The 18021-nt window shown below is 48.8% G+C and overlaps 3 protein-coding genes across 9 annotated transcripts in view; 2 read left to right on the top strand and 1 right to left on the bottom strand.

The window, feature by feature from the left end:
* The window catches only part of INSC (INSC spindle orientation adaptor protein), a 30726-nt gene extending 26843 nt beyond the window's left edge, over positions 1 to 3883 (top strand). For 5 of the 7 annotated variants that reach the window (XM_078863809.1, XM_078863811.1, XM_078863810.1 and 2 more), the window contains one exon: positions 441 to 3883. In XM_078863809.1, coding sequence (XP_078719935.1) covers positions 441 to 569 — 129 coding nt within the window. In that variant the 3' untranslated portion in view covers positions 570 to 3883. The remainder of the gene's footprint in view (positions 1 to 440) is intronic. The other 2 variants (XM_078863808.1, XM_078863807.1) reach the window with 2 other exon arrangements.
* A 758-nt stretch (positions 3884 to 4641) lies between these two features.
* LOC144936589 (uncharacterized) lies at positions 4642 to 12029 on the top strand. Its single transcript, XM_078863814.1, has 7 exons — positions 4642 to 4798; positions 6676 to 6890; positions 7669 to 7744; positions 8662 to 8755; positions 9147 to 9182; positions 9673 to 9806; positions 10260 to 12029. Exons 1-7 carry the CDS (start codon positions 4696 to 4698, stop codon positions 11027 to 11029), a joined length of 1428 nt encoding a protein of 475 aa, XP_078719940.1. The 5' UTR covers positions 4642 to 4695; the 3' UTR covers positions 11030 to 12029.
* A 3968-nt stretch (positions 12030 to 15997) lies between these two features.
* TMEM213 (transmembrane protein 213) lies at positions 15998 to 17713 on the bottom strand. The gene is made up of 3 exons (XM_078863468.1): positions 17641 to 17713; positions 16971 to 17045; positions 15998 to 16563 (listed from the first exon to the last, which is right to left on the bottom strand). The coding sequence occupies exons 1-3, from the start codon at positions 17711 to 17713 to the stop codon at positions 16358 to 16360; spliced, it is 354 nt and encodes a 117-aa protein (XP_078719594.1). The 3' UTR covers positions 15998 to 16357.
* Positions 17714 to 18021: the final 308 nt, after the last annotated feature.

Below are 18021 nucleotides of genomic sequence, written 5' to 3'. Positions count from 1 at the left end.
TGCTGCTGATGATGATAGTTGTGATGCTGCGGGGAGAGAGACAGGCAAAGTCCAAATACACAGCAGCAGGCGTCAGGGTCGGTATCGCAACCCACGACCTCCTCTATACCAGGCGAGGTAGTCAACATCTCGCCACCACAGCTCGCTGATGATGACCATCATGATGACGATGATGATGACCATGATGAGGATGATGATGATGATGACGACGATGATGATGACCATGATGACGATGATGATGACGATGATGATGATGATGACCTTGATGATGAAGATGATGATGATGACGATGATGACCATGATGATGACGATGATGACCATGATGATGACCATGATGATGACCATGATGATGACCATGATGATGACGATGATGACGACGATGATGATGATGACGATGATGATGACCATGATGATGTCGATGATGCTGTCGCTGTGTGCAGGCAGCTGTCCGTCGGCTGGGCGTCGCGTGCCCTGGGTCGCTGGGCCCTCTCGACTCCCTGCAGCTCGTGACCCCGCGCCTGAGGGACGCGTTCCTGCTATGCAGCGAGACTAGAGAAAGCTTCGTGTGACGCCCGGAACTCGAGATCCCTCCTTGACGGTGCAGTGGTTCTATCTCCGCGCGAACACGTTGCTTGTATCGCTTCAAGGGATACTCATCATGTGTTGAAGAGAAGTCCAAACTCATGGAAATGTATCATCATCATGATCACCAGCAACAGCAGCATTAACAGCATCACCTATGATGATCATCTGCATTATTGTAACTCTTATACAATTAACTGTGTATTGATGAAATCGATTCGAATGTTCGTTTTGCAATATTTACGATGACTATGAGATTACGATTTGTATCACGATGATGGTGATGATGATCACAACGATGTTGATTATGATCATTTTAATGACCACCACTCTGATGATGCTGTCTAAAGTGATGACCACAACGATAATCACAACATTAATTTGGAATACATCTTCGGTTGTGCTGCTATGACGCTCCTCCCACGTGTTCGGAAGTTGTACCACGTGTTTTGTTGTTCGTCACGATGTCCGACGTTTCGCCCCATGTGCTGGGAGCTTCATAAAGAACCGAACTACATTCAGATGGCAGTCAAGGGACGAACTGCATTCGGATCCTGAAGAAGCTCCCCAACACGCGGAGTGAAACGTCGGTCATCATGCCGAACAACACGCGGTATAACCCAAAAGCACGTGTCAGAGCCAATCACTCGGCAGAGCAGTATCACATGTTATTGATGCTGCGCTGACAGTGGAACACAAATAACCAAAACAAAATCAACACATTCGGCACGTGCTGTGAAGGAGCGCAATTGCCCGAAACGTCGTCTATCATATTGTTATTCCTTTAAATCCGTGGTTCTTCTTAACCTGGAGTGCACGCACCCCTGGGGTTGCGAGATGCCATTTCTAGGGGTGTTGAGACATGGCCAGATTTGTTTTAGAAGGTAAATCATCGAAACACAAATTCAACACGGGCACGGAAGTTCAACTTACTTTGTTTCATCAAACCCTCTACGTGTTTATTAACGTTGTAACAACTGTTAAGGATTGAGAACCGATGGGGTGCAAGACTGCAGTTAAAGGTTAAGAGACACTTTTGAATGCAGCGTTTTAATAATCCATCAGCCGATTTGGCAGTTCCCAGAGCTCCCGCTGACCGCGAACCCAGGCCGACAGCGCCGTCTCGTGGCTCCTCGCAACGACGACGACACCCGCCACTGGGCACAGTTCACCCCGACAGCCCACAGCACAACAGCATCGTGAAAGAGCCAACGCAGAAGAAGATCCCCGGTGGTCCACCGTACAGCGCACCCACTGCACAGACCGTGGCAGATGAGGATGTCCTGACGATGCACAAATGGAAACATTAAAAACTCTCCGGTAGTGGTGCGACTGTGGTCATCCAGAACAGACGGTACAACGTATAACCATGGCAATGCCCCATCCACAAATACGAAGGAGACATCACGGCGACTCACTCCTCTGCTCCTGACGCGGTTGTCTTCTGGCTCGACACCCCTGAATGTGAGAGTCTAGTTGCTGCTCCGCGTCTACAGCCCAGACGAGACGTGAAGTCTCCAATGGTCCAGCTCACAGCGCCGCCCGCTACTCTTCTCGATGGTCGTGTGCCATATATGTATGCAGTGATGATCTATGGCAATTTACGAGGCGACGTTTTGAGCAAGCGACCTTCATAGCGCATACAAAATATATTGTTTGTGCACCACTGCATCGCCAAAACACATTCCTGCGGAGAGAGCTGGTAGGAACGTTGGGTTGCTCGGTCAATGGCCAGGGTCAACGGCGGCGTGGTGTATTCCGCAAATATGCCCGACTGTGAGGGCGGGCACAAGCCAGTGTGAGTATGTTAAACGTTGAGTTTTATAAGGGCACCACGGGGTGACCAGCCCCTCCCCACCCAGCCCCACTCCTCCCACCCCCCACCCAGCCCCACCCTCCCCACCCAGCCCCTCCCCACCCTCCCCTCCCCACCCAGCCCCTCCCTCCCCACCCAACCCCTCCCTGCACGACGGACGGACACAATAATCCCCTGTGGGCTGGTGTAACCAGGAGGTTCATACCAGTATCATGTACTGCAGTCGCTGTGTCTGTGAAGTGGTGCGGAAGGTGGCACTACTCATGTACTGGATGTAGGACACGTTCATTATGATAAGGGTGAACTGAGTTAATTTAGTGGACAGTATTATGAAAGTTAACTCAAATAAGAACAGTTACAATTCTTTTTTGATGACTCTACGACATCATCGTTATCCGTCAGCATCGTTGTTTGCAGCCATGGTTAATCCACTGCTGGATGAATACCTCGCCAAGCCACGACCACTACCATCACTCTCAAGATCCTGCAGACGTACTAACCCACCGAGCACCTGCACACGGATCGATTTCATCGCTCCGTCTCCCCGGGGTACGTTCCCATCCTATCCGGACACGCTCCATCCCTTGACTGCCACTCAGTAGTTATTCTCGACCAGCGGGCACCATTCCGTGTGGCCGCGCCGCTTGCTGCTGTCCAAGCCCGCTCGCCTTTCTGAACAATTTGAATGATGTGACGAGCGTGCGCATGTTCCTTATGATATTAATAATAATAATCAGTGTTATCACCGTCAGTGTTTCCAGATGAGGTTTAGTGAGCCGTCAACCCGTGTTATCTGGTGTCTGTGGTAGATATTGTGTTTACTTCTAGATTAAGATTTTGTTACTCCTGGTTCCTCCTCTGCCCGTTTGGAAATAAATGCTGAAACTGTGCATTGCTTGCTGGGTTAGATGATACATTGGCGATGAGACGAATCGTCAATTTAAAACGCCGCTTTCTGTGTGTCGCCTCTCATTGAGTATCTCCGCATCGTGATGTCCCCATCCGTGGCAGGTCGCTCATCCCCCTCTGCTGCCCCTCCACATTCTGGAACGCCTGTCAGTAAATATGGAACTCTCGGCCAATGTTGGTCGACACGTTGGGTCAACGTTGGCCCGACGATGCATGTTTAATGGGCCCTTCCCCAGCCGCCGGTGCTGTCGGCTCCTTGACCCTTGTCAAGTCCAGCGACGATTTCTGTATGTAAAAATAAATATGCGAACGTTTCAGTTTGTGGTAGTTGGAATGGAGTTCTGCGTATTTTTAATAACCAAGAGCAGATAAATGAGTGACTTTTGTCGACTAGACAAAGAGAATAACAGAATACAATCCACAGACTAGGTAGGACGTGACTAAAATCCCGCAGATTGTTGCTTCGACTAAACTTTAAATAAAAAACGTCGAACGCCAGCCTCGGGCTCCCATCGGGTTCAGTGCTCATCGCCGACGCTCATCAGAGAGAGCCTCGCAGATGACGGGACACTTGGGGGAAAACCACCTCAGGCTTTCCGCCCTCGTCAATTAGACGCAGACTTGACTAAAATAACAAAATGATTAATATTTAAAAAAAACTTTTAAATAAGCTTTTTTTTTTACTTAAAAAAACACGCTTTACTGAAAAGTACCGTGCTAGTAATGGAAGAACTCCACGACTCCAGCAAGTGGCCCCGATGCTTGCCATAACGTAAGAGACCGTGGTCAATTATAGCCAACGTCAGTTGTGCGTGTACAATTACACCCAAGCCGAAACATAACTTATAAAAAATAATGTTTAAAAAAATATATATATATTTATGTTAGAATATAGTATTGTCATCAGTATGACATAAGTATACCAAGTTTGCAGTCGATACTATATTGGGAAGTGGGTTAAAATTAGATTTACAAGATTTGAGGATGCGACAACGACAACAGACAGAGTGAGTTAATAAAATTCGCCCATTCCCAAGGAGGGGTGAGGGGGGTGAGGTGAGGGGGAGGGTGAGGTGAGGGGGAGGGTGAGGTGAGGGGGGGGGTGAGGTGAGGGGGAGGGTGAGGTGAGGGGGGGGGTGAGGTGAGGGGGAGGGTGAGGTGAGGGGGGGGGTGAGGCGGTGGGTGAGGTGAGGGGGGGGTGAGGGGGGGCTGAGGTGAGGGGGGGGTGAGGTGAGGGGGGGGTGAGGTGAGGGGGGGTGAGGGGGGGTGAGGGGGGTAAGGGGGGGTGAGGGTGAGGTGGGGGGGGTGATGGGGGGGGGTGTACCCGCGATTTGCCTCGACGACGTCACGGCCCGCAGCCGAGGGTGGCCGGCGAGCTGAGCGTGGACATGGGTCGACCCGCGATGCTGGTAGCCTCCTTCCTGGGCTGCGTTGTCTACGTTATCGTCGCGCGAACGTTCCTGCCGGGACTCCGACAGCGGGAAGGAGCTGGTGCGTGGGATCGTGTGTGGGGGGGAGTCTACGGGGTTGTTAGTGTGGCGGTCGACCGCCCCCCGCGCGCTATCCCCCTCCCCCGGGTTTTGAGCGCTCGGCTCGGGCGACCGCTTCAGGCGAGGGCGAGGCGTCACGTGAGGGGATTTGCGGAGTAGGCCTCGTTGTTAAGAGGCACCTAAATCCTCCTCGGGTCGTGCGATTCAAACACTTCGCGTGAGATTTGTTTCGGGTTTGCATTGATGAAGAATGAAAACTAAAGGGAATTGTGTATCCTAAGCTGTGTGTTTGTCCTGTAAATTGTAAACGAAATTGCAGTGCTTTAAATGTTAGTCTCGCACTGTAATAATCACTGCGAGTGAGTGAGTTGTGTTGGATACTGTTACTAACGTTGTTATTAGTTTATTTCAGTGGCATTCGCGAGTTTGCTTTTGCTAAATCAGGTTTGTGTCAAGGCAGATAAAATGCAAATATATTTAAATGTCAAGACGTTCTCTGTACACGCAGTAAACGCCACCAGTGCGCACACACTCATCGCCCAAAGGCATTCCTTAATTATCTCGTAAATACGAAAGGTTTCGTAAGTTGAATTCGTAGGTTTAATTATTCACTTAAATGGGGGCTCCCTCTTTACCATCAGTGCCGATATGAAATATTGGTATGACTTTATTTTGTTTACTGTTTATATTGTGACGATAAATCAACTGAGAGCCTTAATCCACCCCGTCATTTCCACAGCATCGAGCGTACACACTCCACGGAGACTTTACGAAGATCGTCATGCTGAGGCACTTTTTATTTATTATTATTTTACAAGATTTTATTTAACTCACTCCGTCTGTTGTATCCTTAAAAAAATATTGTAACTCAATTTTTACACACTTCACAATGTGATATCGACTGCAAACTTGGTATACTTGTGTCATACTGATGACAAGACTATATTATATCATTAAATATATATTTTTTTACATCGTACACGCTTTTATTTAACTCTGTTGTCGTATCCTCAAATCTTGTAACTCTATTTCAACTGTCTTCCCAATGTCGTATCGACTGCAAACTTGGTGTAGGTATGTCATACTGATGACAATACCATATTCTATCATTAAAGTAAAAAAACTATTATTAAACAATCTTTTTTACCGGTCGTATTGTCCACGCTCAACTCACGTTGCCTGTAAATCACCACGGTCCCTTACGTTATGGCAAGCTGCGGGGCCACTTCTTGGAGTCGTGGAGTTCTGCCATTACGAGTACCGTACATTTCATTAAAACGTGTTTTTTTTTTAATTTAGCAATGTGTGTGAACCGATTACGCCTATAACAATGTGCCCAACTAGCTTGATAAAGGAGACATACTCAGAATACCGCGGTGGAGACGGAGGTTCTTGGACGAGCTGACACTTGATTTGATGGTGCATATTCGGTGTCTGTCAAACCGTTGACTAACTCCATGCATAAGCCACATTTTCAAAAACTATGCACGTAATTAACGCGTAGGGTTTCGCAGCCAATATTACGAATGCCACGTTGCATCGTTAAGGTGAATTTGAACTGTGAAGTTGCCCACTTGTGGTCATGTGACCCCAAATCCATGGACCCGTGCCAGATATTTTACAATTGAGTACGACATGAGTAGGTAAAACTTTTTTTAACAGGCATTAAAGCCAGAAATAATATTTATGTTAATCGTTTAAAATATTTTAAAATATATTAGCTTTTATTGGCTATTTAATGACATATTTTTGTCATGTCAGGTGATATCAATTCCTGGTCTGGACCATAGAGGAAGAAGCCGGTCTCTAACAGTTGGAACAGCTGGTGTTGATGGTGACGACGTTTGTGTTTGCGTCACTCATATCCCCGTTCTTCAGATGCGTCCCTTCAGCCGCAGGGGATGCCTCCTACTCAAGGCCCCTCTCCCCGTCAAACCCCCCAAACCCCGAAGGCCCCCCAAAACACGAAGGGGTCTTCGCGGTCCAAGGAAAGTCGAGGGACCAACTCTGGGCCGAGCACCAGTTTCATCAAGCAAGTGCTGCCTGTGTACGGGTTTGGCATTCTCATCTACATCGTTTACATTCTGTTCAAGGTGGGTGTGAGCGGAGATGTGACAACTACGTGGGGCCGACCGGTGTCAGAGAGGTCACGAGACACGAGCACAGAGAGAATCGTGGGAGAGTTGAGATGCGGGGAAGAGAAACACTGGGAGAGAGAAACACAGAGAGACACGGAGGCACAGTGGCAGCAGACGTGGAAAGTTACACTGAGGGAGACGACACACGGATCGAGACATGGAGATACTGAGACACATACACAGCGACAGAGACATGCATAGACTGAGGGAGGCGGAACACAAATTGATAGAGACACGGAGAGAGAAAAACACAGACATAAATACACAGACAGAGACACAGACATGCTTGTATACGAACGGATAATGTTGCATGCCCCTACAAATGTAGAGGCACTTGCACATATTACATGCACTGTGTGTATGTGTATGCAAGTAATGCAATTGAAAAAAATCAGCCTATGTATAAAATACTTGTTGCATTACACTTTCATATTGCAGGAGCTCGATTAACCATTACGCATTCGATTTAAACAAGGCAAAGCAATGGAAGCTATGTGTAAACACATACCAAAAAGCTCCCCTTTACAACAAAAAATATGTAGGAGGTAAACATTTTTTGCAAATTGCCCTGCCTTAAAAAGTCCTTGCTCTAACATTGTAATTTCCTAACGTAAGCCTGCTAAATATATTTCTGTTATAAAGCAGTGTTAAGAATGATGGCTTTTGATAAATCCTATAGCAGTGGTATATAGCCAATGCAATATGAGATTTCATGTGTAAATTGAATTCACAGGTCGCTTCGAAAAATGAGCCTCGGGGCATTATCAAACCCGTGCTGAACAAGGAGGGAAATTCGCAGCGAAAAATAAGTGAGTCCCACTTTTCTTCATTCTGGAATGTTGCCCTCCCTGGTCCTCTTCACTCAATTCCAATCCTGGGCCATCATCTCCACATCCACTCCACAGTCCTTCATATGCTGTTTCACTACTTCAAACCATCTCTTTCTGGGACTGACCTCTCGGTCTCTGCCCTGGTGCTTCCAATGTTCATCTTTCTTCTCATGTGGGATTCTTCCCTTCTTACGACACCTCCTAGCCATACAGGACTCGATGTTCAGATTATCTGAGATGCATACCACTCTTGCCCTTTTCTTTGTGCCTTAATTTCTGACCCAATCCGGTTTTGTGATCCCTGAGATCCATTTCATCACAATAATTTATGTGACTGCACAACTGTTTTTCAAATTCAGACCAATATGTAAATACTGATCTGAGTAGGTCCTGATTTTGAATGATGCTTGTTCAATTTTGGCATTTGGCTCTGATGATGCTACATTTAATTTTGAATCTCATGGATTACATGTTCTGTCATATATCAGCATTTGACGAATGAAAATACTTTTTAGTGATGTAAGTATTTTTGTTGACATGGTATTCTGAATGTGTATATGCTAATATGTGCTTGCTTGTGTGCAAACCTAAATGTACGTATATGTTTGGAGTCAAAGATATCGGGAGTCGAAAATATAATCTGTAACGGTTTATCTGAACCAGTCCTGGGCCTCTTCTAGGTAAACTCAGCCTCAAATGAGTACCTGGTGTGATGTGTAAACATTGCCACTAGGGAGACAACAGTGGCCGGGCATGGTGCTGACCACATCACCCCCTCGTGTCCCTTGCCGGCCTTCATAGGTGCTCACTAACAGCACTTTCCCGAACAATCTGTGTGATGTGTGTGCGTGTATCCCTATATACATATTAATATCTCTGAGTGTGTTGGTGAGCAGCTGACCGGCAGCTGGAGGAGCTGGAGCGACGTTTGGCGGAGACTGAGGTGGCGTTGAAGACTCTGGCCTCCCACTTAGAGCCGCTTGGCAATGCGTGAGCTCCATTCTCCTGTCTTTCCTTCATATGGAATTTTAAAATTAAGTGACGGTTTAGCAGTGTGTTAAGTTTGGCTATCCACCCCATGCCATTGGGAGCTACTTGGTGTAGAGTGTTCCTACCTCCCACGTAAGGTAGCGCAGTGGGTAACGCATCGTGCTACGAACCCGGCGGACCGGGTTCGATTCCTGCCCACAGCCAACACTGCTGACAAACATATGACCGGGTTTTGTTTGCCACATCACACTGCACGTAGAAATACACAGTCACAGTACCTTACTCATTCTCTTTGGCCAAAGCCTAATGCATGCCTGCCTAACTCCTCGGTGTGTTCTTCTCTCCTCGCATTTCCTTGCGGGACTTTGCTGTTCCTGCTGCCTGCGTTCAGTGTGCAGAGGACCAGCAGCCTGTTTGAGAACGACTGGTGAGTCTGTGGCACCCGAGGGGACTGATATTGTTGTCGTCTTTCTAGCCCATGTGGCTTGTGTGTGTCTGTATGTTTCTGAGTTTGGGAACTGATGACGCAGTGATTAGTGCGCTGCGCTACGAGCCCAGCGTCCCGAGTACAATTCCCGCTCACGGCCACCAACACCAGTGACCATTATCTTAACCATTCCTGGGCCTCCTCTAGGACGACTCAGCCTCAAATTAGTACCTTGTAAGGTGTGTAAACATTGCCACTAGGGAGACAATGGCGGCCGGGTATGGTGCTGACCACATCACCCCCTCGTGTGCCGTACTGGACTTCATAGGTATTCGCTAACGGCACTTGCACCCTAGAGTCTGTTCAGGCTATTTGGGGGATCTTTGATCTTTTACTAGACATAAAGATCATTATAGCTCATCGGAATCATCCAGTATAAATAGAGATTCTGATTCTTTATCTCTCGTCTCGTGTGCGATTCCCCGGTCAGGATCGGCGCAACGGCCGAGCGGCAGGAGCAGGTGGTGCGGCGCTTGCAGGAGATGACTCTCACCTCCCGCACCGCCAAGGGCTCCGAGCCCACGAGCGCCGAGCAGGAGGCCGAGGACTCCCCCTTCTCACTCGGCAAGGACCACTCCTCTCCCTCGCTTGAGTCATCAACACTCGTGGAGTTTGACAACCAGCCCGATATAGCAGACACAGAGCATTGGGCAATTGTTGGAGATTGAGTGTTACCACCCCCCCCACTCACCACACCGCCCAACCCCTCGCATACGTGGGTTCTCTCCGGGCACTCTGGTTTCCTCCCACACGTATCAGCACTCCATAATAGACTTGGCCAAACATCTCGGTGTAGCGGGACTCTCCTGTCCAGAAGTCTCAAGTCTCACCGAGGCTTCACTGACTAAATAAATAACTTCATCATTATTAAATCGGTTAATTGGGAAACATAGCAATCGTTGCCCTGTCCTGTGAAGACTTATCAGGATTCTCCAGAAAGAGGGGTGAGGCTACCCTGGGTAAAACTAGCGAAAAAATAAAACAAGTGTGATCATTTACGTCATTTTTCTTTCGTAGATGCCGATGATGCCGAAGAAATGCCGACATTTGTGCTTCCGTCTTCCCGCTTTGCACCAACTCCCGACGGCCATCCCACCGGCCACCCAAGTTCTCGCCGGCCGGCGCAACGCGTGCCCGAGAACTGGGCGCCCGACTGGCCGGACGACGCAGGTGGGCCGGGCGAGGCGGATGGGCCGATCCCCGGGAGCCATCGCCGCTTCATTACGACTCAAGGGGAGGATGTTGGCGACCGTGGCGACGATCGCGGCGGCGGTGAGGACGTCGGTGAACGCCTGCTGACCGGCAAGGCGTCGCGTCTCAGAGGGACTTGGCCACGCAGCGCTTGGGGCTTCTCTTCTGCGGCCGATTTTCCGTCGTCTCTCATCGACGAGCCGGTGGATTGGGACAGCGACCCGCTGGTGGCTGCCGAGAATTTTGGATTTAATCAGAGCGACCTTTGCTGTGACCTCGACGACGGTGGTGACAGTGGTGGTGACGGTGGTGACGGTGGTGGCGGTGGTGGCGGTGGTGGCAGTGGTGGCAGTGGTGACGGTGGTGGCGGCAACTCCCGCTGTGATGACCGCAATCGCGATCGCAATTGCGATGACAATAATGATGGTGACCACGGTGTCCTTGATGATAGCTGCGACAATGACGGCGATCACAAGCGCGGCAGTTCGAGTCCTGAACGCGCGAATGCCGGTGACGCACACGCCGTGAGGACTGAGCTGAGACGCCGCGTGATGCTCGGGTCACACACCGACCCGGTCACGGGCTCGGAGCAGTGAACTTGCGTACGCTACACCGCACGGCCACCGCTGTCGCCTGTCTACGTATCCATCGTGTGCGGTTGTTGAGCAATAGATGTGTTTAATCGGGAAAGCACGACATTGTAGGGTTGTGTTCCCGAGTTTTGTATTAATCTGAAGAATCTGACAAATTGGACTTAGAAACGACATTTAGGATACGAACTTTATTGTCTGGTTCGGATCGATTTGAAAATACAACGTAGCGGGAACTGACCCCACATGTCACGTTAGCGTGTAATATATAAACGGTGTCGCATGACGTCGCTTTTATTTGCTCGAAGACATAAGTTATTGCAGAATGTTCAATAAAATAATTTGTTGCATCATGGTCTAGTCGGTGGGTAACCCAGGAAAGTGTTCCTGCCACCGGCACATCACGTCCAGGATACCTCTGGCCATGGCGGTTGTCACTGATAGTCACGCCACCTACTCCTCCGGTCTGTCTCGCAGCGAAACTGGAAAACATTTTTGGTGAAATTCGGTGATCGCCGGCATCTTGGCCTCGAGCCGGGGAGAAAGCCATCACGTGACGCTGGCTCGTTAGTTTCGCTCTTTCGATCTGTGGGGATGAGTGAGCGCTTTGCCTGAATGTTTTTTTATTACGACTGTTAATATCACAGCATGGAAGCGGTGGTTGTGTTAAGCACTGTGAAGCTCTAATGAAAGTCACTTTATTATATATGAGATGACGGCTATGATGTGGTTGACGACGATCGTTATAACATTTGTTGCTGCCCGCGGTGCAGGCTGCCCGTGGTGCCTGCTGGTAGTACCCCCGTAGCAAACCGGCTACAACAATCATGATGATGCTGGCTAGAGGCGGGTCTACTCTGGCTGTGTGAATCGCATTCTGCTCCACTCTCAGTACACTTGAGCTCAATATTTACTGTGGCCTGGCCTGTGTAACACGCCCGCGTGATGCTCGCAATAGTGTGTGTGTGTTGTTTACAGTTTTAAAGTAAAATATACTTTATAAGTAAAGATGTAAAAAACTTGCGTTGTGCCTTTTCCTTTATAACTAGCTTTACTACCCCGGTAAAGTCACGTAGGTAAAAATAAATAATAAAAAATATATAAATATAATATGAATTTTTACATAAATAAAAAATAATAGAAATAAAAATAAAATATTTTTATTTCTATTATTTATTTTTACCTACGTGACTTTACAGAAAAAAACCTAAGAGTATGAATCCTTGCAGTCACGAAAGCTTCAAATGTAGAATTACTACCCCGGCTTCGCCCGGGACTTAATTCACCACGCCCGGCCGCCTTTGTCCCCCCAGTGGCGATGTTCACACACCACACCAGTTAATTGTATGAGGCCGAGTCGACGTAGGGGAGGCCCAGGACCGGTTAAAATAATCCTCATCGGTGGTGGCCGTGAGCGGGAATCGAACTCGGGTCGCCGGATTCGTAGCGCAGCGCGCTAACCACTACACTACAATACGTTACGCTTTCACATGCGCGGGTCACGTGACAAATTTGACGTCAGCTCACTTGCCGTGCAAAAAATATATGCATTCTTGAGCCCCCCCCACCCCAAAAAGTGTACTTTTATAATGTTTGCATGGTGTACAGTCTGGGAAGTACCCACATGGCAAATTTCCAGTTTGTTGCATGTCGGGAAGTACGCTAAACATTTTGAACAGACACATTCACAACTTTGACTTTTATATATATGGAGATTATCGCACTTTTCAAATACGTTGTCATAGTCTACGAAAGCTGGACACGATGGGAATTGAAACAATAATTAGTCTCCAAAACGCAGGACGCGTCGTTCGAAGGGAATGATAACAGACGGCCAGTGTTGGAAATTCCATATTTCTTTGACGGTGGTACTGTTTTTGTTTACCGACGTGCAGTGCACAACATTGTCAAATAGGGGGCAGGATAGTACCGTACAATGCCACGTGGGTGCAGAGTTTTAACATTTTGCAATAAGTGGAGACGCAACATGATAATACAAGGTAATGCGATAATTTAATATTCAACTAAATCAATGCCCAATTAGGAATACATCACAGTCCGTGCCACGTAATTGAGTTTTAATACCACGTGTGCAGTGGACGCATTACTCATCTGCAATCGATGACGGGGGCTCCACCCCACGTGCCTCTCGTAAGCCATGGCCACATCGTGAGCCATGATCAATCCACTGTTGTATGAAGCCTTCTCCCCTCTTCCTGCCCCTCCCACCCGACTTCTAAAGCCGCCCCACGATCCCGCGATGCAATCATCGACCACCTGGCATCATCGTCGTCGTCGTCATCAGCAATGATCAACCTTGTGGGTTGCTCACCAACTCACCGCTCGCGCTGCTGGTGAAGCGGAAATACATAAATTGGCCACATTCGTTCACTCGACAACTTTATTCGTTGGCTGTGTTGGATGGAGGAGGTGCCAACGACACGCATTTGACCAAAGGCTCGATTATGAATCGCGTGATATCGGTCGGCGCATGCCCGCGTGGTGATTTGGTGGTTGCGAGTTTCGTATTCGGTGTTGCAGAATCGCCCAACAACAGGAACAACAACATTACAAAAAAAACCCGTTCGCCTCGATTGAGACGTCATGGGGCGAAGTCGGGAGAGCGGGAGGAGGACCGGTTGAGGTCGGAAGGTACCGGGGAACATCTGGCACACGCCGTTTTGGCTACAAGAGCAGCGATCCCCAGGTACAGCAAACACCAAACACCCAAACACGCGGGCAGCCCACAACGCATGCGTGGTGTGTGTGTGTGTTGTGTAAAACTATTACAATTAAGATTGATGTTATTGCGAAGAGGTGGAAATTATGGTTAGTAATTATGGTTATATGAAGGCCTCCTCATGCCGGCATTACTCTTCGTTTTAATAGTATATGCAGTGTGTTGCCGCTTAACTGTGATCCTTAAATATGAAATTGTTAGTCTCTGCTGCACTCCGGTTGCCTGGGTGAAAAGTGGGGGCGTAGCATTGCGCAATCATCGCCAGCCGCCTCAACAACTTAATAATCATCTTGATTTGAAGTTTTCGTGACTGCAGGAATCCATACTCTTGGGTTCTTATTCACTTAATAATAACCACCACCACCACCACCATTATTTTCATGATCCCATTTTGTCATCACATGCTCATCCTCTCATTATTATCGTCATCTTCATAATTATTATGGGCCATGGTCTATCCGCTGATGAATTGATTCTTACCCAATGCCACAATCATCGTGTCCTGATCCTTATTTAATAGTTGTGAGCCATGGTAACAGCAATGTTGGATGATTGCCTCCTCACGCCATCAGCATCATCACCATGATCACAATAATCATTGTCAGACATGGACTTTCAACTGCTGGATGAAGGCCTCACACCGCCAACATTACCACCACCACCACCACCATGATGGTGGGGAATGTTCTCTATCCATCTCATTCCTGTACATGAACTGGTCTCCTTACCTCCCACTCACACGCACACAAAATACAAAGATCCCCCTGAAAGCCACAACAGACTTTAGGGGCAGATGCTGTTAGCGAGTAGCACATGAAGGCCGACACGGCACACAAGGGGGTGGGTGGCCAACACCACGCCCGGCCGCCGATGTCTGTTACATAGTACAACACAGGCACGCGTGAACTGATATTGGCGTCTAAAACATCACCGTACGGGTACTGATTTTTTTTACATGTATTGTCATCGCGCGTTCAAACCTGATAACCAAAAGCGTGAGTTACGACAACGAGAAGCGATAGAGCCCCCAGATCAAAATGCAAGTGTTGTCATTGAGTGACAGCGTGAGCTGACCTAGACTAGCGAGCTAAACGCATTTAAAATCGAGCGGTCGCTTGGTTTGCAGTTGCGCACGAATAAGATCCCGGGCGGTGGTGGTGGCGGCCTGACGCCGCGCGTGACTGCCTCTCGTCCAGCGCTGTGGAGGCAGCAGCCAGGGTTGGTGGATCACCGCTTACAAACGTCGCGAAACTCCCTTCCCCGTGGGTGGGAGACGAGGAGGAGCCGTACTCTGGCGAGCCAGGAGAAGGCGGTGCAGCAAAGTGTGTGGCCCTAATCTTCATCTGCCCCCTTCTGTATGGGATCGAGCACCTGGGTTTTTTTTCAGGTGCTCCGGTTTTCTCCCACCTGTAAAACACTCATTGATGTTTCGAGAATCGCAGAGCTTGGATAATTTTTTGTAGCGTGGTTACTGCTGCCTTTTAACCTTATGGATTATCAGCGATTGTGATGGATGCAATTTGCACGAATGACGACACGGTATATAAAACAACACATGAATATTATTATTACTCTACTACTCATGGACACATCACACTGATGTAGATTTATTGCCATGGGTGTGTGTTTACACTTACATCGTCATCAATTATCATCATCATATTGCTTTTAATATTAGCCGACCACCACACGCCACATGTCGAACGACCAACGTGTGGCAGGACCCTCTTGAAAAGGAGTCTTGAGACTCTGCGAGGCTTTCCTGGGTAAATAACTACAAGATAGGACCTGGTGGAGTCGATTAGAATTGTGATGGTGCCACTCATCATGCGTCTCAATCACAGTGCCATTGTAAATTCAGCGAATGATGCTGCTATAATTCATCATCATCATGTATAATTGTAATTGATAGCGTAATCACAGGTATATGCAGATCGGCAGGCTGCGCGCGTGGTGGGATAAATTGTGAATCCTCCTGCCACTTCTAAGACGTGTGGCCAGTACCCTCCTGCTCGAGGGAGCTCTCTAGAGCGGCCTCTAGTGGAAGCGCTTCTGCCACCGTTTACGTGAGCGAGCAGTTGCAGGCCTTCGCCTGTTGTGTAGCCACCGTATTGTCAAAACAGCGTCTGTTGACATGTACACACACGTGGACACAAACACGGCGGGCTTGTGGGGGGGGGGGGGTGCGGTGGGGGGTCTGTTAGAGGTCAGTGCCGGATTTAGCTAGTGCGTGGCCTGTAGCATGATGTTATAAAGAGGCCCTAAATAAAACAAAATCACAAATATTAAAGCACAAATTTGTAACTTGCATAGTAACGTAATTGCATTTCCTAATTTGCTATACAGCCAGATAATACGACAAATCGCTTACCTTAAACATCCAGTCATTCATAAAATTTGAAGGCGGTATAGTATTATAGTAATAGAGCAATTGCAGAATCACGGAATCGAAATTGATAGCTTGAAAGCATTTAACGCCAGGCCCTTGAAAGTGCGGGGCCCGTAGCATTTGTAGCCACTTTTGCTACGAGGATAATCCGGCACTGTCAGAGGGAAAGGTGGAATTGCTGGAGACGGGACTGGCCTTTCTCTCCTTAGCTCGTAGCGCCCCCTTCCCGCAGGCGAATTCGCTTGGAGGCCTCGGGGTGTATGGAGTGGAGCTGGCAGGCGCACGACACGATGAGCACGAGGAAGGCCAGCGACCAGCCCACGGCGGCGGCGATCCAGCCGGTCTGGTCCACGCCGAGAATGCAGCACGCCTCGGACACGCTGCAGAACTGCGCGTTTATGGTTGTCATGTCTAGGGGGAGGGAGCAGGATTTGGGTGGAGAGGTTATCAGCATCGTCTGATTACTTGCAGAGGTGTAGTGGTATTGGCATAGGTCGTGGGAAATTACAATGACCACCACCATCATCGCCATCACCACCACCATCAACGCGACCATCACCACCACCATCATCGTGACCATCACCACCATCTCTTTTCACCTCACTCCTGCATTATGATATCACAGAGTTATTGACACGGAACGTGTTGCGTTTGTGCACCACTGGTTCAGGAGATCAGCAGTAGCAGCAGGGTAAATGATGTGTTAAACTCGCTACGTTTGTTTCATCGTTGGCGACGGCGTCGTGTCGAGGTTTTGCCCGTGACGGAGCGGATGGACGGACTGACGAACGGGATGGAGGCGACAAACATGTCCTTACTTATGCATTGCTGCAGCAGGGAATCCGCCTGCGGTGTCTGGGTGCCGTTCATCTCAGTCGAGCCGCACACGCCACCTGCACGCGCCGGGGAAGGACTTTAGTTGAATGTCTTTCACCCGGATGGTCCATTCAGATGAAGCATCTCTTTTGTATAGGATGCCCAGGGTGTCAATTAATACACAACGACATACGTTTGGGGCAAGTGCTGTTAGCGAGCACCTATGATCGGCCGGGTACAAGACGGGGGTGGGTGGTCAGCACCACGCCCGACCGCCTTTGTCTCCCCAGTGGCGGTCTTTACACACCGCACCAGGTACTCATTTGAGGTTGAGTTGACTTAGAGGAGGCTCAGGAACGGTTCAGATGTTCGTCACTGGTGTTAGCCGTGAGCGGGAATCGAACGCGGGTCGCCGGGTTCGCGTTGACCGCTCCCCCCAATGACACGTATACATACACACACGTAAATATACAACTTTAAGTTTGTTGAGAGATCAGATCGACATCGTGAATATTTATTGTCAGCTACCCAAATATTTCGGATAAATTACGCTACGATAACCATCCCGCTATAACGGTGTTGTGCATAACGGACGGGACTGTTATCGTGGACACGCATCGAGGGACGACGTATCGTCAGATGTGAGTACAGCGCTGCAGTGGCAAGTCCTACCGGGTCCAGGGACGAAGGAAGCGACGCATAGAAGCGCAGAAGCGACGACAATCAGTGGTGTCCTTGGAGCCATCACGCGCAGCAAGTGCAGCAGTTGCAGGGTTGTGCAGCGGTTGAAAGAGGTTTAACAGATGAAGGCTGTCTAGCGGTTGAAGGTGGTGTGGCAGACGAGAGAGGATGCGCAGTTGGAGGAAGTTCAGCGGTTGAAGTAATCGCAGCAGCAGTTGGAGAGAGACAGACCCGCGTGTGTGTGTGTGCACAGTATATATATGTGTGTGTTTGTGTCCCAACAGGCTGTTGATGGCTATATGGGGAATATTTGTGTTTGTGTATACACACACACACAAGGCCAGATACAACTGGCGCAGTGGTGCAGCTGCC

This window comes from Lampetra fluviatilis, chromosome 16, assembly GCF_964198595.1.
Source record: "Lampetra fluviatilis chromosome 16, kcLamFluv1.1, whole genome shotgun sequence".
Lineage (NCBI taxonomy): Eukaryota > Metazoa > Chordata > Hyperoartia > Petromyzontiformes > Petromyzontidae > Lampetra > Lampetra fluviatilis.
The sequence above is the reverse complement of the archived record's forward strand: the minus strand, read 5'-3'. Positions and strand labels throughout refer to the sequence as shown.